Below are 26812 nucleotides of genomic sequence, written 5' to 3' on the forward strand. Positions count from 1 at the left end.
CCCGTCGACTTTATCGGGCCGAGAAGCCGCTACAAGCTCTGTGATTGATTATGTTGTCAGAAGGTTCCATGAAGATAATGCCACGCCCCCCTCCCTCGATGGTGTGCCCAAAGAAACTTATGCATGACTTCTCTCTGCTGATGTCTGACCTATGATATTAAGGCTCCCAGAAGCTTCTTTAGTAACATTCATTGGTCGGCGCACACGTGCCACTCCGTGAGGCACACCCCTGCAGCCACACTGGGGGGGCTCTGCGTTGTGAGAAACAGACAGACTGTTTGGAATGACAGGGCAGGTAATGATGCAGAGCAAAGCAAAACAGCCCACACAAACATTTTCCAAGGTAAAACGGGGCTTTTGTGCCAAGAAAGCTATGCATTGTGAACATCACTTAACATTACTTTGCCATTACTGAAACAGCACTCTGACTAGTAGGTGTGTGGCTCAGCAGGTTAGGAATCAGAAGATCGCTGGTTTGAATCCCATCCCCAGCAAAACAGTCACCATTAGACCCTCAAGCAAGGCCCTTATCCACCCCCAAAATGCTCCAGATGAATGGCTGAACCTGTGGGCAGACCTCCCAAGCTGTAAGTATATATGTCAAAGGAGAGCAAGACAGGAAATGAAAAAGAAGCACTTCAAAGTACCTGCAGTAGTGCAAAAGGCAAACAAAGCATCATTTCAAAATTAAACAATACTCAGACTAACAGTGCTGAAACAATACTCTAATGGGCGGTATTGCAACAATACTCTAATAGAGAGTACAACTGATGGGCAGTGGTGAAACAATAAATCAGATTGACAGAACTGAAATAATATTTGGACGGGCAGTACAAAACAATACTCTGACCGACAGTACTGAAACAATACTCAGGCTGGCAGTACTGAAAAAAATACTGTGAAGGGCAGTACTGAAACAATATGTACTAAAGGGATATCTGGAGGAAATTGCGGAGTATCACTGCCTGCGGGTCCTCAAGTCCGTGTTCCACCTGAATTACACAGATGGGCTCTGCAGTAGTCTTACAGAGCAGCTGAGGACACTCGAGGCTCACGGGGCCTTGCGATGAGATAGGCCGAAAGGAGCGCTTCGAGAGGGCTTATCACATTCCTCATTATAAGGCCGGGCCTCATCAGCCAGGGAATCAGATCACGAGCAAGAGGTTCGGAGCATGAAGCAAGGTCACTCTCTTTCATTATTAATGAGATCTCCTGCAGGCAGATATGGAAATGGGGGTTTACCTAGCACCCATCCTGAGTCACGGTCCAATCAGCCGGCATCTCAGCCACGACGAAAATGACTTCAGACAAGAGACAATTTTCTTGCCGTGTTTGTTTTCATGGGCGGACGGAAACATCTTTTCCCTGCTGCTCTGGGGCTGGCTGTTTGTTTTAGCAGACAAGAAATATAGAAGCACTATAAGATTAATGTTAGCATGTCTATAACCTTCTTGTCTTTTCTTTTTTTTTTCCCCATCGTTGTGTTTCAGAGGCAGAAAAATGACTTCTTTGCCTGTTCAGATCTCAAATCTTCATCTGCCTTGTAATATCGTAACCTAATTTTGCATTCAAATAACCAGCAAAGCTTTCGCTGAATGGATCGCATGTTAACAATTTTGCATTTACGAATATTTAGCATGCATCTGAGGCCAAGAGGAATTACCTCCAAGATGAAGGGGAAACAAGAGCCTTATCTGAGGTTTTGCTTGTGTTCCACCCTGATGAAAACAGCACCACTACAGCACAGAGATAATACCTGATACCCACAACTTCTTCAGAATCAGATGTTTCTTCACGGAAATCCATTTTTGAAAATCCCAGACTGCTGCAGGGACTTGGGGGACTCACACTTTTCTAACACAATATCCCAGAGCTCCTTTAACCTAATTACTGTAATTATAGTTCAGCCACTTCTCTGGACTTCTGCTCGTCACATATCTCAGTTATTCCTCCAGTGACTTGCTATGCTTTCAGTTCACATAATGCTGTTAATATCTCTAATAGTACTTTTCATCAATCCATCCATCTTCCATGGCAGCTTCCTCTGTTTAGGGTCTGGGGAGCCTGGAGGCTTTTCTGGGGGTGTCTCTCAATATGCACACTTAACCATACTTGTGTTCTCGTGTCCCCGATTTGCATCATCTTCCATTGCCAAAGACTAGTTCCAATACTAAGTAAGAACAGAGGTACAGAGGATGGTAATAACCCCGGGATGATGTTCCCACCCTGCCCCAAATTTCAAGGATATATCAGGTGCACCTTCACCACATGAGACCAATCCCATGACTGATTGCGCACCAAGTTCGTTCTTGGTAGGCAAGATATCAAGACTGCTTCTGCCAAGACCACAAGTACCATCTTTGCGTTCTTTTTATTGAGCAACACCCCAAGACAAATAGGGTACAAGAACACCCAGGATGGGATGTCAGTCCTTCACAGGGCACAGGAACACCCAGGATGGGATGCCAGTCCTTCACAGGGCACAGGAACACCCAGGATGGGATACCAGTCCTTCACAGGGCACAGGAACACCCAGGATGGGATACCAGTCCTTTACAGGGCACAGGAACACCCAGGATGGGATGTCAGTCCTTCACAGGGCACAGGAACACCCAGGATGGGATACCGGTCTTTCACAGGGCACAGGAACTCCCAGGATGGGATGCCAGTCATTCACAGGGCACAGGAACACCCAGGATGGGATACCGGTCTTTTACAGGGCACAGGAACACCCAGGATGGGATACCGGTCTTTCACAGGGCACAGGAACACCCAGGATGGGACGTCAGTCCTTCACAGGGCACAGGAACACCCAGGATGGGATACCGGTCTTTCACAGGGCACAGGAACACCCAGGATGGGATGCCAGTCCTTCACAGGGCACAGGAACACCCAGGATGGGACGTCAGTCCTTCACAGGGCACAGGAACACCCAGGATGGGATGTCAGTCCTTCACAGGGCACAGGAACACCCAGGATGGGATACCGGTCTTTCACAGGGCACAGGAACACCCAGGATGGGATACCGGTCTTTCACCGGGCACAGGAACACCCAGGATGGGATACCGGTCTTTCACAGGGCACAGGAACACCCAGGATGGGATACCGGTCTTTCACAGGGCACAGGAACACCCAGGATGGGATACCGGTCTTTCACAGGGCACAGGAACACCCAGGATGGGACGTCAGTCCTTCACAGGGCACAGGAACACCCAGGATGGGATACCGGTCTTTCACAGGGCACAGGAACACCCAGGATGGGATGCCAGTCCTTCACAGGGCACAGGAACACCCAGGATGGGACGTCAGTCCTTCACAGGGCACAGGAACACCCAGGATGGGATGTCAGTCCTTCACAGGGCACAGGAACACCCAGGATGGGATACCGGTCTTTCACAGGGCACAGGAACTCCCAGGATGGGATGCCAGTCATTCACAGGGCACAGGAGCACCCAGGATGGGATACCAGTCCTTCACAGGGCACAGGAACACCCAGGATGGGATACCAGTCCTTCACAGGGCACAGGGACACCCAGGATGGGACGTCAGTCCTTCACAGGGCACAGGAACACCCAGGATGGGACGCCAGTCATTCACAGGGCACAGGAACACCCAGGATGGGACGCCAGTCCTTCACAGGGCACAGGAACACCCAGGATGGGATGTCAGTCCTTCACAGGACACAGGAACACCCAGGATGGGTAGGAGATTCCAATGTTCCACACACAGAGAGCTGGAAGTTGTACCACGACCATGGAGAAGATGTGAGGCAATGCTGTTACCAACTGAGTCACTGCATCACGGGAATGTGAGGCAGTGCTCTTACACACTGAGTCACTGTACCACGGGAAAAATTCAAATGAAAACACTGACTATTTTTTTATTTGTAGGGAGAAATGGCTTTAAACACCCTTTGATCCAACCACAGTTATCCAGCTTCATGATCCTCACTGTACTTAACTGTAAACCATCCGCAAGCTTCTAGTTATCTCATAAGCAATGAAGCATAAGCAATATCTCATGGTCAAATGTCAATAACATAAAACTGCCATTATAAAGGAACACACCATAAATATGATCATGTGAAATCAATAGATGTACAACCACATTAATTACAGTTAATTTTTCGATTCTACCGGGAAACATCTTGGCTGTGCTGCCGGGAAGAGGCAGACTGTTAAAAATTCCCAAGAGGACATGTGGTCTTTAGTCCTAAATGCCACCTGTGTATCAGAAGTGACTGTATCGCTTTTAAATACACAGAGGCAGCAGAAACGCCACACCCAAGCTGAACATTAAATTCCGTTTAATTCATGGTCGATCTATTGAATAAGGCAACAGCACTGGGGCAGGAGGGCTTGGGGGCGGGGCCACCAGCCGTCCTGGGAGGGACATTCATCGATCCTCTCGAATCGATTGGCTCGTCGTGTCCCCGCCTCACTGCAGTTTATATATATATATTGGTTTGTTCTGTTTTGGCTCAGCTCCCCTGCCCAGACCACAAAGCTGAGGACACCTCCAGAACCTGTAAGTGGCCCTGGCTCGTTTAGGTCCATTTCTCTCTCCCTAAAGCATCTGTCTTCAGTTTAATTCAATGTTTTTTTTGTCTTTTTTTTTCCACCAGCTGAGCCGCTTGATTTTTTTGCGTTTACCTTTGTGAGTCGCTGGCTCCCAAACCGAGCCTGGTCTCTTCATATCCCAGAAATAGGAAATAAACAACATGCACTGTTATATACAGGGGCGGGCCCACAAGGGCACTGGTCCCAGCTGAAAGCTGATTGGCCCACGGAGTGATCCCTCCCCTGTCACTCATTGACTCAAGCCATTTCATTGGCCAATGATTATGTTAGCCCCATTGAATGAATCATGGTCTCTCTTATGCCCCCCACTTTAAAAATCCTAGAATCCCACCCTGACAATATTAAAGACAAAAAATGTATTTAAAAATAAAAAAGAAAAGATCATAATTGCTGGCAAAGTGTTTGGGTCTTCAGTTTATTGTTTCTCGGGCCCCCAGTGTAGTGATTGATTGTGGCCAACAGGGGGCCCTCAAACCTCAGAGTGCATAGCTGGAAATTCTGGGCCCCCTGGCAAAACATCACGTTCGGCTCCCACCCAAACTTAGATTTTGGAGTCCCTAAAGTCTTGGGCCCCGTAGGGCATCCGTGACCCTGCGCCGCCCTGGTGGTAAATAGCGCAGCTGCCTTTAGCCAAGCCAAAGACTAACAGAAGCATGTAAAGTGATCAGATGGCCATGTACCCAGGTACCAAACTCTCACTGCGTTATCACTGCGGCATGGTTCCGCTCGGACTCGGCAAGCTGTCACGCTGCGATCCGAGCACGGCTGCCCTCGTGGACTGGAACCGGGATACCCGGGACCCGATTACAGAGAGCCTGAGGAGGGTTTAGAACCTCTCAGCAGCAGAACGAAATGCTGGGGTCCAGTTTGCCCTACAGACAGAACCCTGTTACACTCCCCACCATCGCCACTGGACACACTGCATCCGTTTAGAGACAGGGCTGCAGATTAAGGTGGAGGAATAAACTTTACCTGCCCCCCCCCCTCCACTTTTTTTTAATTTAATACAGTTAGCATTGAATATTATAATATATAGCTATATATAATATATAAATCGTGCCCCTTTTTGAGACGATGCTACCAAAGAGGAGAGATGCTGCCACAGGCCCCCCCCATCTGCTGGAGGGATTAAGAGAAATACGTGTATAAGAGTGACACAATACAATCCAGCCAGTTGCCTTTAAACATTAAAACACAGTTTTTTAGATAGATAGATATGCATCTATTCTTCTTCATTGTTGTTTTTAACACAGTTGTATTGCTTAAATTCATTAAAAAAATTTGTCTATAGTGGAAAACCAAGATTAGAGCATCAGTGACCCTTAGTCAGGTGATCTCGTGCCCGTATTTCATCTTACATTTCACCGTGCCTTCTGCTGCCAGAGAGGATGACCAATGGGCAGCCGAGAACAACACCATGTGATTCCAATGAGCTTCCCCTCGCTCTGATCACATGACCAAGGTCACGGCCTCTCCTCACAGCAGAAGATGACTTCCAAAACACACTTACATAAAAAAGAAAAAAAAAACTTTCAGCTGGTGTGATTTATCTAGAAATTTCGTACCTCACTCGCACTCTGAGTAAAGCAATTAGCTGGGATTTGTGCTGACCCTGCTGGGAAAATTTGCATGTATTTTGTAAATGGCGAGGAACGGAGAATATTAAGTCTCTCAGTTCGAACAACAAAGAGAGGATTTTCAACAGAGGTGACGCTTGCTGGAGGACCCGACTACACAGGCCGATATCGACCCGTCAGATTTTAAAAGAACTGTTTAGCATGTTAAAAATAAATACATAAATGCAGAGTCTTTATGAAAAAATAAGAGAGTAGTTGTTTGATTTTTACTTTAGTCACAATCTGCTGTGTGAGGCTGTTGTGTGGCCACATTAATGAACCATAATGTTGTGTTAATATATGGAATTCTATTAGCAAAAAATGTTTTCTCTGTTTCGTTAGCAGTTCAAATGGGAAAATAATAAAAAAAAACGCTAAATATGAGTTAACTGCAGCCCCCAGAAAGCCCAAACTATTCAAACGCCTTGTGTAATACGGAAGTAAAAACCATAAATGTTCTTGACCCTGAGGCCTACAAACTTTCCTTAGCTGAGGAAGTGCCACTAGCATCATCGGGATTGCTGGCCTTTTCCGGAGGTTTAAAGGCATTATTTTAACAAGCACATTCCATTTGTTTCCCAAAAACGCTCATCCATTGCCGGGCACCAGCCTGGGATACGCGCCAGGCAAGATGCCACAACCATCCACAGGGTTAGATTCTTCATAGCAAGTCGAGTCAGGATATTGAAGCTAGTTGGTGAGCAGACCAGGCTGTTTCGGGCTGTGCCAGGCAATCTCCTAACTAAGGCTTGTGTTTATTTACTGTAATATTCAGTGTAATGACCGTTTGTGGCCAACAGGGGGCCCCCAGCACCCCAGAAAACGCATGGTTTCGGTGATGATACACACCACCTCTGACTGCCCATATGCAACCTAAACCGCAAGGTACTGTACTGGAAAGACACCCCCATTGACACACTGGAAGGACTTAGCAACCCCACACATGCAGCCGGGGGCAGGAAATTAAGGCACAGCTGTGGAGGTGTGAGGTCAGAGGGCCACCCACACAGCCACTGTACTGCCCCCGGAACGCCCTCCAGGGCTAGTGTATCAGCGGCATTCCGGCACATTCCGTAGCCACCTCTTCCTATTCCCCGGATAAGGCCCGGCATGCCGCTGAAATTTCCACATTAATTCGCAGCGATTTTCCACGGGCCGTTAGGTTTATTATCACCCTCGGCGCCGAGGCATTTTAAGGCCCCCCCTGAGCTCCGGATTGTCCCCAGCCCTGTCGTCGGGGACGCCGCGACACAGAACGGGTGGATCGAGGACCCGGGGACGACTCCTACGGCCCGGATCATGAGCGGGGATCGCGCGCTGGCTTATTCACCGATTGTGACGGGGAGCCCCCGGTGGCGGAATAAATTGGCTTATTCCTGCCTAGTGGGGTCGGAAAATTGGCTGGGATTTATTCCACGGCTGCGTCAGGCGTGTCAGCCACCTGGGGTAAAGACTGGGAATAAAATTCTAATATTATGCATGTGTGTATATTAGGGTAGGGTGAAAAAAATCAAAATTTCCAATAGTATGGAAAAGTTGTCACTGGACCTCGTTATTAAACGTGCAAAATATCTTTGAAATAGGTTAATATTTTCAGGTTCCGCAACGCGATCGAAGTTTTCACCTGTCACGTCAATGCGCAGATCCACGCCACGTATCATCCATATCATAACGCAATGTAAAATTGTTCAAATTTAATACAAGAACATAACAATCGGTCAGTGACAATGAGTAAGTGGGAAATGTGGCACTCAGGAGCATGCTTACACTGACATACTGGCAATATACACTATCCATTATCTATACCGCTTTATCCATCTGGGTCTCACCAAAAATATTGGGACACCTCAAATCATTGAATTCAGGTGTCCCAATATTTTTGGTAATATAGTGTACAGTATCTAACCATTTTGACTGTCATGCTTAATACTTTTCATTTTGGTGGCACTGAGGAACAATTTTACATCGCATTATGATATGGATGATACGTAGCGTGGATCTGCGCATTGATGTGACAGGTGAAAACTTCGATCGTATTGCGGAACCTGAAAATATTAACCTATTTCAAAGATATTTTGCACGTTTAATAACGAGGTCCAGTGACAACTTTCCCGCACTATTGGAAATTGCTATTGGAAATTTTGATTTTTTCACCCCACCCTAGTATATATACAGTACATGCACACGTCTAGATGCATACATACATGTACTCATATGTATATACAGGGGATCTTCCCTACATAGTACTATGGTCAGGCCATTACAGACATACATGAACTGTACACACACAGACACAAACACACACAGAAATATATGTATGCATATATATCTATGTGTATGTGTGTCTGTGTCTGTGTGTATGTACAGTTTATGTATGTGTGTAATGTGTGAGTGGGTATACCTTACCTTATGGGGACACAATGTCCCCACCACGTCATGAATACCCATTTTTTTTTTACCTTATGCAGACCAGAAAAATATTAGTTAATACCTTGGGCATGGCCTATTTTGTGGGTGGAGCTTAAATGGGTTTATGACGCCATAAGCGGGAGGGGGCGTATCCCTTATTCTGATTGGTCGAGGGGTTATGTCCATATATGGTATCATACATGCTTATGCCACGGGTTGCGGATAAGGGGTTATGTCCTTATATGGTATCATAGGCCAGTTTCCTGGTGCCCATATGGGAAAACTATTTTATAAAAATCCATGACTGCAATGAAAAAAATAAAAATGCAAAACCTCGTATTTTGTTTGGTTACTTATGGTTATGGCTGGGTAGGGGTTAAAGTTGTCATAGTTAGCATTAGCATTTTTCCCATAGAAATGAATGAGTGGTCCCCATAAAGATATGTTTACCCGACATGTATGTGTGTGTGTCTGTGTGTGTGTGTCCTAAGCTTTACAACGGGTTGGCCTGCTTCTCCATGGTGCTTCACACAGATAAGCACACGACATATCATGGTTACAGTACAGAGGAAATCCACTCGGTGCTGGCCGAGCTGCTTGGTTGATGCTGAGGCCACAGAGATCTGCGTTTCATTACCGGAGACCAGATGGTTCCATAATCAAGGCAGGACCTGGCCTGTGGTTTTGTGTGGGGAGACAGGTCAGGAGCCCAACAATAAAAATATCAGCTAATGGGTTTTATTTGCTTGTTTGTTTAAAATGATTGATGTGAGAATGGGCATAAAATAAAATTTGTCGCCGTCTCATTCATTTCACACAGGCCCAGCGACACACAGAGGAGGACTGGGCTGACTCTTACGCCTCAGGTAAGCACAGGCGGACGAGCTTAATCAGGAGGCCCCGCTTCTTACGCTTAATGCCGCTCGCATGCAGCCCACTGCTCTGTGAAAAGCCGCCGGCCTCGGCGAGCTCAAAACAAACGCAAGGAACGCAGAGACTCCGCGTCCCGCCGGCATGGTCCGACCCGGCTTAACGGAAATCCACCGGCGTCACCTGTGCCATGTCGAATTGCGTTACACTCCCCGGGCCACATTCCGGCGAGGGCAGCGCGGCACTGCGGACCGGCGCTTATCCGCCGTGACACTAACGAAAGGCCTCATCTTTCCCTCCAATCCCCCTGCTGCCGGTAGGCGGGTTTTCCTGAGGGATACAGTGCGGGACGCGAGCGAATTCCCTCCGACAGAAAGCTTGTTTATTCCCGGCCAGATTAAAACTCAAAGTGAGCTGTCCAAATCTCATCCCGGCCGCACCGGAGCCGGAGCCGTCGCCCCGGGAAAAATGGAGGGCCGTACTTTTTGGCTAGAAACACGGCCTTCCGGAAAGGACGTAAGCTTTTACTAGCCAGACTGCCACAATAGACGCCGCTGCACTAGGAGGGGTTTGGGTGGGGGGGAGAGACCCTAAGCTGTGTTTCCAGACGAGGCCGCTTGTTCCGCAAAGGACTGGGTCCAAGCGTGGGTCAGAAAGGCGCGGAATACGCTCCCCGTGTCAGTATCCATCCCAGGATATGATTTTCCTGGGAGATCTCTCAGAAAATCCCATCTCCATGTACGGACATGGGAGGAATAAAAAAAACAGGGACATGCAGAAGGGCGGAGCCACAGGGGCACTGTCCCCAGCTGAAAGCTGATTGGCCATCGGAGTGCCCCCTCCCCTGTCACTCACTGATTCCAAACATATCATTGGCTAATGATACGGTTGGCCCCTCTGTATGAATGATGTCCTAGAATCCACCCTGTTCAATAACCCCCACTCATTACACTCGCCCTGGCTATGCCAATCATGCGGGGACCGCCCAAGCCCTGCCCCCAAATGGATGCATTCAGAGGAGAGAGTGTAATCTCCACCCCTGTAACCGTCAGATGTTATAAGTGCATCTGATTATGTGCAGGGAGGGGGGGGACACAGACGGGTGGACCACCCCCCTTCCCGACAGTCGGTGAGTCTTCATCCCAGCTCTGTGTTTCTAGCCCCCAGGCTGCATGTTTCCACCAGATGGTGAGGAAAAGTGCCATAGAAACAAAACATAACTGATGTTCTTCCTCGAGGAGACAGTAGGGGGCGCTGTAATCCAAACACTGACCTCTGACTCACTCCCCCACGGCGGCCATGCCCCTGGCCGGTACTTACAGCCTGCCCTCCGAGGTGGGCGCTGATCATCCCCGGCAGGGTCATGTGACTCAGCAGGGCTGCTAAATCTACAAGGACTGTACAGGCTGTGCTCCTGCCGAGACGCTGAGCGGGATCGGGGTGAGATTCAGCGCTCCTCTGCGTTTTCTGCAGGCAAAATGAAGGACAGCCTCAGACTCTCCAGATCTGGGTCCATTGTAGCAATCCAGGTTACCGACGGGTTCGTGTTAGTCTGCAGGGGGGCTTCAGCAGGAGAAGGACTTCAGTACGAGGGCTCAGCCAATGGGAGAAGCACTGAGACTACATGTGCAGGAGAGTAATAAGAACCCAGCGGAGACAAAAAGGTTTGAGAACCTGATGTTTGTCACCAGGGGGCCCCACAAGAGAGATGAGAGATGTGTGGAGAAAAGTGTTGGATCAACAGATTTTTCGTACCCCGCAAACTGCTGGAGTGCGAGTGCTACAGTACCTCATCAGCAGCAGCAGAAGACGCGCACAGGACTTAGGGTTCAATTACAAGCGCAGTGAAGATCACCAGCGGGGTCCGACGGGAATCAGACACCTGCAAAGATGGCCGCATGGCCGGTGACTGTTGTGAAAAAGGCAGGAGGGATTACTTTGAAAAGTCGCCCCCCCTCCCCGCCCCCCAACCCTGTTATCTCAGGGGAAAGGAGGCAAAATGGTTTTCACATGATCGAGACACAGCGCCGTCTGTTGGTTCACCTCCAAAGCATTATGTAACGCTGATTTGGTGTCGTAATGCTTGTGGGTTATATTGCAGGGAAAACGAAGTGACGCAGTTCTTGTGTTTTAGGGGTTTTGGGAAGCAGTAAACAGGTTTATCTGAAGGGCCACAAACGTACAACAAGAGTATTGACTGGGGGAGATTAATGAGGTTTTGCTCACAGGATTAGGAATGCGTCAAGACGGTTTGCTGTTCTACAAAATGATTGTGTCAGGCATGAACTTTAGCAGGGAGGGAAATAAAACATTTTCACGGTTATTTTTGTCTCACTCTGATATTGTATGTAATGATACCAGTTAATTGAGCGCGGACACTCTCCAGAAGAGAAATTTCCCATTTGCAAAATGTCAGAGGCTCAACCGGATTGACTATCGTGTTTAACTTCAGCATGTTACAATTGTTAAATAGACCTTTTTTCTGTATGGCCTTTTTTTTCAGTTCAGCACAACCTGTAGTGAAGGAGGCTTAGAACTCTATACCTACAGAGGGGAACAAAACCTAAAGACGGCTGTTTAAAAAAAAAATCAACACAAAGCAAACAGAGGAGATGGGTGCCGGGTCTTGGGAAGAGATCCAAACACTGAGAGCAAACACTGAAGGCTTATTTGAGGGCACTTCATTCCAGAGCACCGGCAGATGAGTGGATCGCATCTCATTTTCCTTTGCATGAACAATCCTGTACAGCTCCAGCGTACTGTATTCCTGAACCATGTTACAGTTGAACAGGGAATCAATTTCGCCATGCTGGAATGGGAATCCCTCTCCCCAATGGATGCTGGCACCTATGATGACCCATTTAATATCACCCACAGAATAAGGGGACTTCAGCCCCCCCACCCCGCCCCCCCCAGCAAATCCTGTATGACACACCCATACACGCACAGTACATTTATCACACAGACAAGACGCACCCAATGAAATGATGAAAGAGACCCCTACGCATTAAGAGAGCAATTCCAAGCACAGGCTCTCAGATGCAAGGTTAATTTACCACCTCATTGATAAGCATGGCCATCGCAGACCTCCACCTCTGCAATCGCCTTCCATGCTATCGCGTTCCACATCGCTGGGGACCCCGGAGACCCTCTGGTGCTTTATGGCACTGCCCCAGCCTGTGTTATTACCTCTGTTTGTAAGCTGTCACTTCTATTATCCTTCATGCTACACGGGGTGAGCGGAGACCCCATTTGTCCAGCACGGTGCAGGCATATCTCTGGCCAGCTATGGGCTTGTCCCCGTCTCCACGCATTCCCTGGTGCATCTCCCACCCAGCTCCAAGAGTTGCATGATGGGAAAAAAAATCACCAAAATCATACCTCCATTACCACCAGACACTGAAATTCACCACAGTCCTCAGTAATGGGATTCTCCTCTTTGCTTAAGTTTCTGTGCGGCTTCTAAAATTAAAAAAGCACCCACTCTGGAAGTATGAAGCAGCTCTTTGCCAAAAGCTTCTATTAGTTACTCCCAGAATATTAGCCGCTAGCATGCTATAAATAAGCGGTTATACAGGAAATATACAGTATATCAAACAATGCAGGTGTGATATAAATGCGCTCATTACTGGATCCTGAAATGAAGAAGCTGGACAAGACGCACTTCAGCTTTAAAGATCACTAACAGACTGTCATGCTACGGCTTCCGCTTTGGCCTCCGGCCTGAAAAGACGTTTGCGTCGCCTTTGCCAAACTGCTCTCCACCGGTATTTGAAATGTCTCCCACCATGCTTGAGAAAAGGGTGACTACAAGTGTCCAATAGCACAGCACTGCCATTAAAAAGAACGGTCTCCCTTTCAGGTATCGACCGGATGGCATCAAGACAAATTATAAGGTTAACCTGCTGATGTCACCCTAATACGAATACAAATGGAATTATATTCTGCCTACGGAAAGGAAACTGGCAGTCTGACAAAAGCGTTCCGTCACAATCGGTGGGCTACTTCATCATAAATCGTCTGCACGCGCCGATGCACCTGTGTCGCTCGATGAATACGGATAAGCTGATTTGCAATTTAATATTAAAGTCTTCAGCCCTAATTCTTCAGATGTATTGGACTGTTCTAGACTCTGAACCGCTGCTCTTCACTCGAGGCGAAATTCTGTCCTACACGAAAGATACATCATTGTTACTAGAACACATCTACCTGGGAATACCCAATGAGATCAATAACGATCTGCTCGCATCATTAGCGGCATGGGTGTCGTGCATTTCTGGGCCGTGTTCTAAGTCAATTAAAAAAAAAAACATGGACGTCCATCTGTATGCTAAGGCTATGCTAATGGTATGCTAATGTCGGTCAGTCAGTGGCGGCCCCCTCCACCCCTCAGTGAAAGCTGCAGTGGGGTCTGGCTGATGGTCAAGGTTCCCCGGACACGGCCATGAAGTCAACACGCCCCTCCCTTGTTTCCCTTGAGTTCCGTGGGGCCAAAGCGGTATTTACATATGCAGGAATTTCAACACATGAAACTTATCCTCTCACTCTCTCTTTCTCTCTCTCTTTCTCTCGCTCTCTCACTTTCTGATGCAAAAGTCCTTATTTCCCGCTCGCAGACACTGGCTCGCCGCTTATCTAGTGGAATGTTCTGGAAGCAGCGGTTAAGCTGTAGAGGGACCAGCACGCTGCGGTGTGCGGAGGGGTTGGGGGGTTGGGGCTGCCGCTTCGGGGGGGGGGGGGAGTTTCACCATGGGTGTGTGGGGGGGGGGGGGTTTAGCCTCCAGAGCCGCGGTCCCGCTTCTAACAGCAGCACCGTGGAAGCCCGCCGCGAAGCACGGCCACATCCGCCAGCTCTCGTTCAGGCGTGGAATAAAAAAATAACAAAAAAGAAAGAAACAAAACAAACTGGCAGGTTGTGACTGCCGATAAGGAAGAGGGAGTCTGCCTGTTAGTCTGGGAGATTTTGGGGAATTATTCTGTTATTGTAGAAGGTTTCCAGTGTATGAACATGCAGCATGATTACAGAAAAAGTGGACTCAAAACTAAAGGCTGCACTCAAAATATAAGAGGGTAGGAGTACACAAGAATTCATCTCCTCTAATATTTATGTACTACAGGGTGACCTATAGCAGGAATCATGCCCTTTCTACTATCAAGTTACACACAGCCATTTCCTCCCATCAGATATCTTACTTTATTAGAAACCGTGAGAATGTGAAGGACCTTCTATTTTACGGAAGTGGCGCATTCATGATTAAAAATAGATCTGTTTTATGGATCTGAGGAATGTTTCTTACAGATTTGCGTACCGCAAAATGCATTACAGTCCCGCGCATTGATCACGGAAATTAAGCTTCGTGGGGGTCTCACAGCATCACCCGGAGTTTTATCGGTTTTGCTTGTTCGCTGTGTCGGGGGGGGGGATATTGTCAGTAAACACACCAAGATACATCCAGGGCTCCATTTCACACTGTGTCTCAGAAATTTCCACAGTGCCTGTAATCTGACCCCCTATCGTATGCTAACTGGCTACATACAATATAGGCTTTTTGAGATCCTGATAGTTACTCTATTTGGAATTGCTTCTACAATATCTCCCCTACCACCACCCCCCTCCCATATTCCCAAACACTATATATCACCACATCCAGCGTCCACTCCAAGATATAGCTGTACGCACATTGGTTAAACTGATCTTTACTCTTTCCCTCAGCTTTAGTCCCTGATCCTTCCTCCCATTCTCTGCATCTCATGCTTCTCTTCTCCATCCGACCCTGAGCAAGAATCACATCACCCTTTGACTTTACCAAGAGATAAAGACTTTTCAGTAGGCCCCAAAGCATCTGCTAGACGTAGCCAATGGCTACGGCTGCATGTTAATGTGTGTAGCCTCCGAATTCTACAAAGCCCACAAGTGGCCTCATCTTTATACACAACGGTTTTGGGCAAACACACACAGCGGCAAAGCCAATCCAAGAGCTAACTGCAAGGTATTCAGCAAGGCTAATATGTGGAAGAGCACCCAGCTGCATGGAAGAAAGTCCAACTGAAAAAAAAATTCTGAGGGCAGAACAAAAACGATAACCAATCAGATTTTAGGGGAAGGCGGTCCAAGCAATTAGAAGAGGCGGGACCGAGACTGATTGCTTGGTCCCACTTCCACTACTTGCTTGGACCCATGTCCTCTACAATCTGATTGGTTATCTCTCTGAACCAATAATTTTTCCTTCTGCCCTGAGTAGAACTCCCACGAGCAACAATGAAAGGCTGGTTAAAAAAATAAATAAATTCCCACCAAGCGGTGGCGTCTCTCTGATGGAAGAGTTACGGTCTTCCTAAGAATCCAATAATGCAGACTCATTTCTGGAATGCTGAGTTAACGGAGCGTTGTCCTCGGACCGATCGATGGAGATGGAGTGCATCCGCTTTGTTTCGACGCGTTGGGAACACACCGAAACTGGGACACCGAGCTTGAAACCACAGGCCACTCAGTTCATCTGATCTGGTTTTAATGTTGCCTCACCTTCCACAACGAGTTAATGTCAATAGCACATACTCTAGTAAGATATACACAGCACATAGCAGTATTGCCTAGTCATCATTAAGAGCAGAAAAATGCCCTTTGTAATGCCAAGCCAAGGATGAAGAAGACTCAGGCTTTAAATTGGATATTAATCAAGCCTGCAGTATCTAATCTTTAACCAATCTCTGATTTCGAACATCCCTACAAGACTGTAGGGATGTAAAAATGCATTAGATGGGCATGCTGCGTTTGCACAAGCAAAGCTTCGTGTTTGTAGATTCAAAGCCTATAATTAATCAGGGCTAACATGGAGCAATCAGGAAGTTTGATTAAAAGCAGGGAGAAAAATCAGACTAGCAGGGACAAAACGGGAAACTCACCGTATCGTAAGGCAGACAAGAAGCAACATGGCTCCGTTCTGACGAACGTAGAAGACGGAGATCGAAATGAATCCTGAAACAAAAGGAAGTTGGGATGTGTTAGCGTTGGAGGTCACTAACAGCTAACCCGAAATCCCAGAAGGCCAGAGCTCTCCTTATCCTTTGGTGCAACCTTGTGGTTTCATCATTCCTGTAACAAGAGACTGTCCATGTAGGGCTTTCAGGTGTCGTATTTTATGACAGAAAATGAAGTATAGTGAGTATGATGAAGTATAGTGAGTATGATGAAGTATAGTGAGCAGGAACCATAGAAGTACGGGAACATTTTCCCAATTTCTTTTTGCAATCTTGGTGCTTTTTTTGCATCCAAATCTCATTCTCATACAGTATGATCGGATTGAAACGGGGATTAGCTATCTCAGCATGAAGGTCATCAAATCGCCAGCCTAGTTATTCTATTCAGTGCTTTCATTTAGCCATCACCTTCAACCAGGCCTAGTCCAAGGTTTTAATCACCCGTTATACACCAAGCATATGAATTCTGGAGATTAAAGGCCCCAAATTTAAAATCTCAGCTCATGTCTGGGGTCCCGGCGACTGTGATGAAGCTGACATCAGAAAGGATGACCATCCTCTCCCTGACAGACGGAGCGCAGCTTGTTTCCGTCGATTAGCTTCAAACCCAAAGTCACGTGCGGAATCTGTTTGCAGGTGCCTTACTCGATATTATCTAGGCCAGTGTCGCTGAATTACCCGACTCACTGGTTCTGTGCAGAACGAGGAGCGACAGGCCCGACAAGCCACCCTGAAACCCACAGTCGGCATCGGACACTCGGACGGCCCGGGAATTCGCAGAGGGAAGGGCGTCCTCGTGAATGTCGCAGCCCAAAGTGGAAACCATGATGTACGGCCTGTCTGTGCCTCACCTTCACCCACACGGGCAGGGAAAGGCCACCCTCTGTTTGATCGATACCCATAAAACAATGGAAGTCCTCTCCTCCCCATGTGGGATGCAGGTCAAAGCCCTCCGGGCAAATATCCACGACTGTCTGCCGCGATATACAGACATAATATCATTTTATTGAAGAATAGTGTATAAAAAAGTTCCATATTGTACATCCAGAGCTGGTCTGAAGCAACAAATCACAGAAGGGAAGAGGAGGACATAAAGATGTTGTAAAGCAATTGAAAGACGTCACTTATAAAATTTGTCAACTCCCTCGGTGACCTTTTCAGGTTCCTCTTTCCAAATGGTGCCACCTTCCCAGCTTGAAGCCATAAGGAAGGTGGTGAGCTTCCCCTGACATCACCCTCGATAAGTCAGACCCTCAACACGCCACAGAGGGTCACTCACATCACCAAAGAAGATGAGGATGAGGAAGATTTGCCTGCTGGCACTAAGAGGTAACTAAAAATATCACAGAGAAGACAGGTAGGTGACCCTGCTTCTGGATCAAGGTGGGACGGACGCTGAAAAGCCTGCCTCAGCAGAGAATGACTGATGGTTAACGTGTCATCGAACGCAAGAAAGCACAAAGGTCCATTTTTAATAACCATTCTGAGCATCTGCCTGTGTGGAGCAGCTGCTGTCTCTTTATACCTTTAAACGTTTCACTTTTTTTATGAAGTTGACATGGCAAACCATCTCTGTACAAAAGTTTTTTTCAACGGTGCAAATTTTTATCTGCCACTGCTGGCTGGGATAACAAGAGAAAGATGGATGAAAAACAAACAAACGAATGAACAAACAGCCGGTGATATATCATTTAAAGGAGAGGAATGCAGTGGGTACTGGGGAGTTGGTGATGGCTTTTATGATTAAACAATTTACTATATGGCAGCCTTTTATTTATTTTTTGCTATACATGGGCAATTCCAGATTTTTTTTAAGATTGGGAGCATAACATGTGCCATAATTCATACATAGGGGCCAACCTTTGCATTAACCAATGATATGTTTAGAGTCTGTGACTGACAGGGGAGGGGGCATTCTGGCAGCCAATCAGCTTTCAGCTGGGGTGTGTGGCTCTGCCCCTGTATATGCCTGTATTATGCCATGTCAATATGCAGCAGGGTAGCCGCTTTCTTCCTCCCTGCTGGAAACCTGTATGTGGAGATGCGCCATACCAGAATCAATGACTATGGAAAAACCCAAGGCAACATGTACAGCAGAAAGCCCCGTCAGTGGACTTTGTATGTACCTGAGATGTCAAGAAAAGCTACGGAAGATGAATGAGTCTTCAAAGATGAACAGACACACAAATAAATAAATCTAGGTTAAAGGGACAAGCTTGGTTGCAAAATTTTCCCCTTTCCTTCTTTCTGTGACCTTAAACGCCTGGGATACCATGGGAGGCCCCTTCACTTCCTGTGGCCTCAGTGTGGAACCAGAACAGAGACCAGAAAAAGGCTCCTATTATTGCTGCTGATAAAATATAAATGATTGTAAAACACCTTAGTGCAGTGGTTCCCAATCAAGTCCTTGGGGACCCACAAACAGTCCACATTTTTGCTGCCTCCCAGCTCTCGAGCAAAAACGTGGACTGTCTGTGCATCCCCGAGGACTGGACTAGGAAACACTGCACTAAAGTGTTTTACAATCTTTCATATTTTATGAGCTGGGAGGGAGCAAAAATGTGGACTGTCTGGTATGGAGCTGGGAGGGAGCACGGACCGACTATGGGTCCCCAAGGACCGGAATGGGAATCACAGCCCTGGTGTATTCCATTACTGGGAACTGACAAGTTCCCATTATCCTTCAGGTTCTCTAAAAGGTACAGTTACTCTGTGACAGTAGTGTCACACTGGCTCCTCAGCGAGCTGGTCGTAGGGTGTTCAGATCAAAGCTCTTGCTCAGCTTTTGTGTCCCGTATCGGCTGAAGCGAAGACGACTCTCACGAAACACTGCTTTAAAGAAACTGAGAGAACTGCAAACTGCGTGAAGATGCATTCTGCTCTGTAAATAAGATCACACCCATCCATCTATTCATCTATCCATCTTCCACAACCTCTTATCCCTTACGTGGACACAGAGAACATGAAGTCTACCAGAGGAAGCCCAAGGCAGAAGGTAGGGGAGACCCTAGAGATGAAGTTAGTTACTTGTCTATGAATAATCAAATCTCTTTACAGATGAACAGGTTTAAATGCTCAGCTGATACTGCCGTCAATCTCTTCCTTGAAGATCGTACCTGACAGCTGTTTCCCCATCATATTTCCTACCCAAACGCATCGCTTTACCTTCTCTAAAAATAGTTTTGATAACAAAAGAGGGCTTATTTTGACAGCGGCATTACCTGAGAATATAAATTTGTTTGCCGGGAAGCGAACAGCCAGCAGAGGCACGTCTGACAGGGAAAGTCAAACGAGCGAAGGATCCTAAAGACAGTTTGGGGAAGAAGCCGACTTTGACGCAACCGCTGTCGTGAATTCTGGGCCTTCCAGGGAGGAGCAGCGCGCTCTGTTTTTTCACGACGGTCGGTGCGTGCGGCCTGTGAAGCTGCGAGTTCGCCGAGGGAGTTGGGCTGAGGTCAGGGGCCAAGCCAACCACCTCAAGTGGCTGATGGGCACTTTGCTTTGACCTGGCCTTTGCTTCGAGGGTCTCTAATGAAGGCGGTCCCTTGTGAGGGCCCAATGGGAGACTCATGTCTACCCTCTTGTGGCAAAGGCCTACCCTGCAACTCTCTCCGCCTTTGATAGACGAGGGGGAGGCGGGATCAACTGAAGCCTGTACTTCTAATTGCTTCATTGAAGCGGTCACTCAAAAAGTGAATCCTTTCACGTTGCCTTCAGTTCAAAATGTAGCACTAACTGCTAGCCGCACTCTGGTAATTGCACCCTCGGGGAACTTGAGAATTGGAGAATCCGCAGGTATGGGTTTCACGCCGCATGTGTTGATCCTCTCTTATCCCTTTTTCCGTTCATCCCATGGCAGCGTCAGATCCCGAAACAGGCTTTCCTCGGCGTGAGAATCAGCTTGCAGCCTCTGGGCCCGGTTCCCACGGAGGTCTCCCGGCACCCAAGGCTCTGTCTCCATCTTTAAAACTCGATCCCCAGTGAATTCCATGCCTCGGCATCCCATAGTCATTGGGACGAGCCCCAAAAAAGAAGCCGGTTCAGGCAGTGAAACCCATCCGTCTGTCTGCTGGCATCCTCGTTCTGCTTCGGCAAAACCCCCTTTTGTTCCTGCCACACAGATAAGGCACAGAACCTTCTAGACAGAACGCATAGACATTTATGCCGAGGGATTAAGCTTGCAGCCCTCCTGTACTATACGAGGGTTAAAGGGTTAAAAAAAAAAATTATAGTGATACAATAAAAATATGTACCTGGATTGTTTTATGGTATCCAGAATTGTTACCTTCATTAAAAATTCTCACTAATTCATAATGAAAGAGCCACCATTCTTGCAATAATAAGAAAGATCCCATTGTATGCAGATACAGTATAACAGGACTTAGAAGGAAAGAACAAAGGAGGAAAGACTCTAAAAAGATCCCTCCAAATCCCAAAGTTGCCTTAAACAGTATAATAATAAAATAATAAGTACTTCTATTCTCTGTGCAGTGTTATCCCATACAAGGCTTTTGAATAATAACAATTCATTTGACTTTGTATCTTTTACTTGAATTCATCAAGTTTCTCTTTTTCTACAGTCAATATTTTGCCATATTTCAGTTGGGTCAAGTGAGCAGATAACCTACAAGCTTATGGGTGTAGCTGAATATTTACAGAACCAGTATACTAAAATGTCACAGGATTATACATTTCATGGGGTACCAGTACTCCAGAACTACAGTGAAACAAAAATAACATAGAAATATAAGTTCTCTGTCTTTACAGGTTTGAGTTCTCTCTCTGTCTCTCTCTCTTTCTCTACCTATCTTCCCCCCCCCCCCCAGTCCTAGTTTATGTATGCAGACACATGCCTTGCACATTATTCCTATATAAAACACTTTTCAGTTTAACTGCTTCTGGAGGTATATTGAGTAAATAGTAGAACCTTGTCTCCATCTTGGATGTAGTCTCACAGATATCCTAAACATCCCCAATTGCCCTTAAAAGATTTGCATCCTGAAGTACTTAGGCACCTGACTGCTGAACAGGCCCTCAAAAACAATTTCATCGGTAAACAAAAGAGAAGGTGACAGCGGCAGATCTGAGAGATCAAGCCGCCGCTCTTTCTAGCGTGTATTAACAGCTGCCCTCACTGCTTGCCGGGGAAGAGATAGAGAGCGGAATGGCGGCCACCTTCAGGAAGCCGCGGGGAGCCGTCTTTGTGGAGAGCATTGTGTTTCCGCTGCCTTATTTCTGGCTGCCATTTGTCACTCTGCCTCGTAAATAGGCCACAGAATAATTACTATTCTCAAAATTCAGCTAACACGGGATTGGCTGATTCTGCCGCCGTTTGTTCTGAAACACGCAGCCAGTACATACAGCGCTGCTATGCGGCATTATTGAGATAGTCAGGCTGTCAGGCCCACGCTGTGGGAAGTTCAGGACACGGGGAGACGGGAGCAGGGTGCAGGGTGTTTACGTCCCCGCTGCTGACGGGTATGCGCTTAGCGTAAGTAAAGAGTGAGGATGCTCACCCCGAAATCCACATCCAAGACTTCCTTGTTTCTTCCTTTCATTGTGTACTTTGTGCCCTGTTTAATGAAATTACATGACATTGATGCTTTATTTGATTGCACAGGTATACTCGAGAAGATTTACTTGCACAAAAATGCTCTGAGGACAGAACGAAAAATGATTGGTTCAGAGAGATATCCAATCAGATTGTAGAGGAGGTGAGTCCAAGCAACTAGAGGAGGTGGAACCAACCAATCAGGAGTCTTTGTCCCACCTCCTCTAGTTGCTTGGACCCACCTCCCAAGCCAGAAGTATGGCTACAAGCACACTGGAATGCTTCTTTTCATATATCCCATCATGCTCTCCTTTGAGACATACGCACGCATATATACAGAAAACAAAGCTTTGGATCCAAGCACAGGGTCAGGCCATTTATCCGGTACCCCTGGAGCATCGTTTGGGGGCTAAGGGCCTTGCTCAAGGACCCAAAAGGCCCTTGAATGGGAGAACTGGAGAATGGGATTCATGCTGGCAAGCATCCAATCACATTTATTTATTTGCTTCTATATATTACTCTGCATATTCCTATTCAGAGGACCAAATGAGCATTTTATTGTAAGGAATTAATCACAAGCAGAAAAGTGTCAGGTCACAGGAAGGGCAAAGCATCTGTTCATTTCTGGTTGGAATATTTATTCAGCTCTGTAATTATCTTTAAATTAATAGCAACTTTAAAACCTTACAGATTAAGTAAAACATTTGATCAGGGTTGGCCGAACTTTTGCTAATTTTTCTAAACTTTTTCATCCTGGTCCTTGGAGGCCCTGAGCAGGATCTGCAGACTCAGCATGTTTTTATTTTTTTGAGGAAATAAGCCGTACTCATGCATGTCCTGTACACCCAGAGCTCAATTTCTGATTCTTTTGATTTTTTTTCCTCTCCCCATAGTAAACTTCCACCACCGAAAAGAGCAACTGGAAATGAAATTAATAATGTATAAGTCAGATAAGTCCACTCAATTTCCTATACAAAGGGGAACACAGAAGTATGGTCTCCCATAACAACTCTGGTCAATTTAGTCTTTGTTTACTGCACCTGCTTACAGAGACTGCAGTGGGTCTCTCAATCAGAGGATACCGTTGCTGATTAATAATCAATCATAAACTGGAATAGCACATAAACATGTGCTATTCCATCATTAAATGGAGTCCAAACAAAGATTTTTATTTATAAAGCCTACTTTTTGCCATACTTCTAATGTACACACGCACAATGTATTTAAGAAAGGTTGCAAAAGAGCAAAGTATTTCATGATCTACTAAAGGAATTGTAGAAGTCCGCTGGTATTCAAACCTTAAAGGATTTTCATGCTGAATAGAATCCCACCATGTTGACATGGGCAGAATCTAAACTCCACACACAGACATAAATTCAGTCCATAATGTTGGCTCATGTGAGACCACGGTGCTACTCAGAAAAACCACCTTTCTAGCAACCCAGATAACAGGGAACCTTCCCAGAACGTTAGCCAATGTTATGTAAAGGTTCCGACCACTGATCATGGCCAAGTTCACAGAGGAGCGTCGACGCTATCCCCGGTGGCCTTCGGCCGGGGCACACCCTAGACATGGTGCCAACCCATCACAAGGCGCGAACACAAACTGTACTGGCAGTTTAGAGACACTGATTCACCTAATTCCGCATCAGAGGCAGGATTTCCATCCCCAACTCAGGATGTAGGGCAAGTAATACCCAATTAGCCATCATGCTGCCAAATAAAAACCATCCATTATGTATATCACGCATAAACTTAGCATTCCTGCCAGTTATGATAATGCTTTCATTCACATCATTATTTTAAAGCATCATCGCATGAGAAGTTCCGTCAGACTGGCGTGCATCCATCTAAGGTGACGTCGCTGAAACTGGAATTTTACAGGAGCATTAAACCAACTCTGTAGGGGAAAATACGGATAATGAAAACAGGCACATAAATTATCCAAAGCGGGACGGATAAATCGTGCCTCGGTATGAACATGAAGCACGATCCGTTTCTGGCTCTTCCCGTGGGTTTAATCGGGAGCCAATGGCACGGGCCTGCAACAGCACGTGCGAGAATTGTAATGTACGACGGATTTAAGAAAAAGCGATTCGGGAAGTTTATGAAGCACCGATTTCCAAATATTGCTCAGCGACGGCGTAAACTCTCCGGCTCTTTATCCGCAGCTTTTTCCCCGAGGCAATTTGCAATGCTAAACTTTTTGCCCATTTTCTCGCCTCGTCTTTTAACTAAAGCTATCTAGTTTAAGTGCCTCGTACACGTGTAAAACAGCGGGCTCCCTCCCCGGACTCGCACAAACCTCAGTCACACATCGGTCTCCTGAAACACAGTACTACGCCGACTTCCCTAATTACTTGAATTTGCATAAAAGCAAACGCGAGCCTACCATCCACAACCTCACTCATCTGTGCTTTAGGAGTTTGATGAGCTATTCGCTTCCTGAGAAGGCCAGGATGAATTATTAAAGAGTCCACACTGTTTTATGTGGACAGGAAATACATGGGGGTGAGTTCGGAAACGTACCAGCTGGGATCGTTCCCTGTTATCGCGGAGAGCCATTTCCGCTACAACATCCCCCTGTCTGGACATTTACAGTCATTACCAGTAACACTGGCACGACTTTTTTGTTAATGAATCTATATTTTAACGAGATTCTGACGTACAATCGATATGTCTAATCTTAATCAAATCCATAATATATTACAATTCGCTTCTCGGGGAGCTTTCATCAGTTAATAACCTAACAGTTATCAAACTAACATCAGTCACGTCTTTGTTTTGAGAGAATGGGACAGGATAAGAGCAGCGTCGATTGTTTTTGTGCTAACAAAAGACGGGGGGGGGGGCGCAAATCCTTGATTTACAATGCAGCAGGTCAGATACAATCAACAGGAGGGACGCTATTTGCCTTTCCCGCAAAAAGGCTATCGATCATTTGGATGATTAAATCAACATTTTTGACACAACATAATCTGCTTACTGAAGACCAGGGCTGCATGTAAATCAAAATCTACATTTCTGTACAATTACATTGAAAGTCTGCTGTTGTTACTGGTATTAATATAATGAAATGTTTTAAATGTACTTTATTAAATGAAACACTTATGCATCCTGAAAAAATGAATGTGCTTTGCATTATGTTTATTAAAAAAGCTAGAAAACAGCTAGAATATAACAAGCAATTCACTGTTTGGTTAAAGACTAATAAGCCTAATTAGTGTGTTCTTCTGCAGCTGATACGGGGAAAGTGCATGAAGCTTTGTGCTTAAGAACAAGCATAACCTGTGAGTTTATTCGCCGGCACGTGTCAGACTCTTGTTGCTTAATTTGAGTGTCGACTGACTGCTGACACTGTAGCCCCTTGGTGGAGTCTAAGTAAGTTCATTTGCTGCGACATTTCCCCGTACCTCAGCGTCACTCCGATCCGACTGTATCCACCCGTAAGTCGCCGCTGACCCGGAATAAACGAGAGCCGTTCATGTGGAAAAGTGCTAAGAGGAGCTAATGGTGACTGGGCTTTCCCTTAGACCCACGACGGTACGGGTCCCCGAGGAACAGAAACACACACACACACACACACACACACACACACGCACCGCTAGCTTTTACCGGGAGCGGATGCAAGTTTGCAGGCTGTCGCCCCTGGGGGTTACTGAGAGGACAGGCCGCCCACGCCACCAGGCCCCGAGGGCAGGCTGCCGTCACGAAGCAGAACCGCTCCAGCGACAGGTGAGAGAGGCCTGCAGGAACGCAAGGCCGTGCCCCCGGCCTGCTCCGGCTGCCGCCGCCCACTCTGAATCTGCTAAACGACGCTTGACAAGCCCTGTTTGGAGACGGGGGCAGGTGGGGGGCACGGCCTCTCTCATAGGCTAATTACCCCCCATGCTTCTACACCTCCCCGGGGGAGGTGCCATTGTCTGTCCCCCCACCACCCACCCCTCCACATTACCTGATCCACACACACCTACGAGAGAGCGAGCCATCCATCCACAAAGCCCCACCAAGGAGAAGCAGAGGAATTACGAGACCATTACCTCCTGCCTCCATAGACTGGACCAAAACCAAAGGAAGGAGCCGATGACTAAATGACTTAATTTAGTCCCAAATAATCACTTCCTGTATTTAGACGCATGGGGGAGGGGGTTGATGTTAGATTGTCAAAATCAGCACTAGCCCCTAATCGTGCAGGGGGTGCATTTCCATTATACCCAGCACACTTATCTCAGAGCGGAAACAGGTTTAATGGATGTGGCATGTCTGATCTGAGACTGACGGGCCTCCACAAGCACCACACGCGTGGGTCAGGCCTCTAAGTGCAGCGGTCACACTTGCATCATCTATTTATCTGGGTAGGTAGATGGAGAGTGGACGGCTGCACGTGATTGGCCGTCATATTTACAGGAAGCGCAGAGTACATTCCCCTGATTGGTTCCCTTCTGCTTCCTTTGTGTTATTGATAAATTATTGACTCATCCAGGAAGGCTCAAACATACACACACACATACACATATACGGATTATCCAATCAACCATCTTCCAACCAGTCATCTACTACATAGTCCTTGGGAGCTTGGTACTTATACCAGACAGGACACAACAGAACAGCACTACTTCGGTGGCACTGGGCTCAGGCTATACAGTACGATACAACGATCGTGATTGTACGTGTGTGCGTGGTTAGATCAGTCAGAGGAAATGTGTAGTTGACAGGCAAATAGATTTCTCTTTCTCTTTGGTCTTAGTAATGCCACAGGTCATTAAAAAACTGCTAAAAATATGAAGCTGAGTCTATAATTTGATTTT

The 26812-nt window shown here is 46.7% G+C and overlaps 1 protein-coding gene across 8 annotated transcripts in view; it reads right to left on the reverse strand.

The window, feature by feature from the left end:
* The window catches only part of lingo2 (leucine rich repeat and Ig domain containing 2), a 285847-nt gene that overhangs the window by 161787 nt on the left and 97248 nt on the right, over positions 1-26812 (reverse strand). For 4 of the 8 annotated variants that reach the window (XM_072697742.1, XM_023822228.2, XM_023822231.2 and 1 more), the window contains exon 2: positions 16379-16451. The exons of 1 other annotated variant lie outside the window; for it this stretch is intronic. Coding sequence is in view for 3 of the 7 variants with exons in the window: in XM_023822226.2 (XP_023677994.2) it covers positions 10796-10942; positions 16379-16451 (220 nt within the window). In the remaining 4 variants the exon portion in view is untranslated. Of the gene's footprint in view, positions 1-10795; positions 10943-16378; positions 16452-26812 lie in introns of all 8 variants that reach the window. 3 more of the 8 variants (XM_023822226.2, XM_023822227.2, XM_023822233.2) reach the window with 1 other exon arrangement.

This window comes from Paramormyrops kingsleyae, chromosome 12 (genome assembly GCF_048594095.1).
Source record: "Paramormyrops kingsleyae isolate MSU_618 chromosome 12, PKINGS_0.4, whole genome shotgun sequence".
NCBI classification, from domain to species: domain Eukaryota; kingdom Metazoa; phylum Chordata; class Actinopteri; order Osteoglossiformes; family Mormyridae; genus Paramormyrops; species Paramormyrops kingsleyae.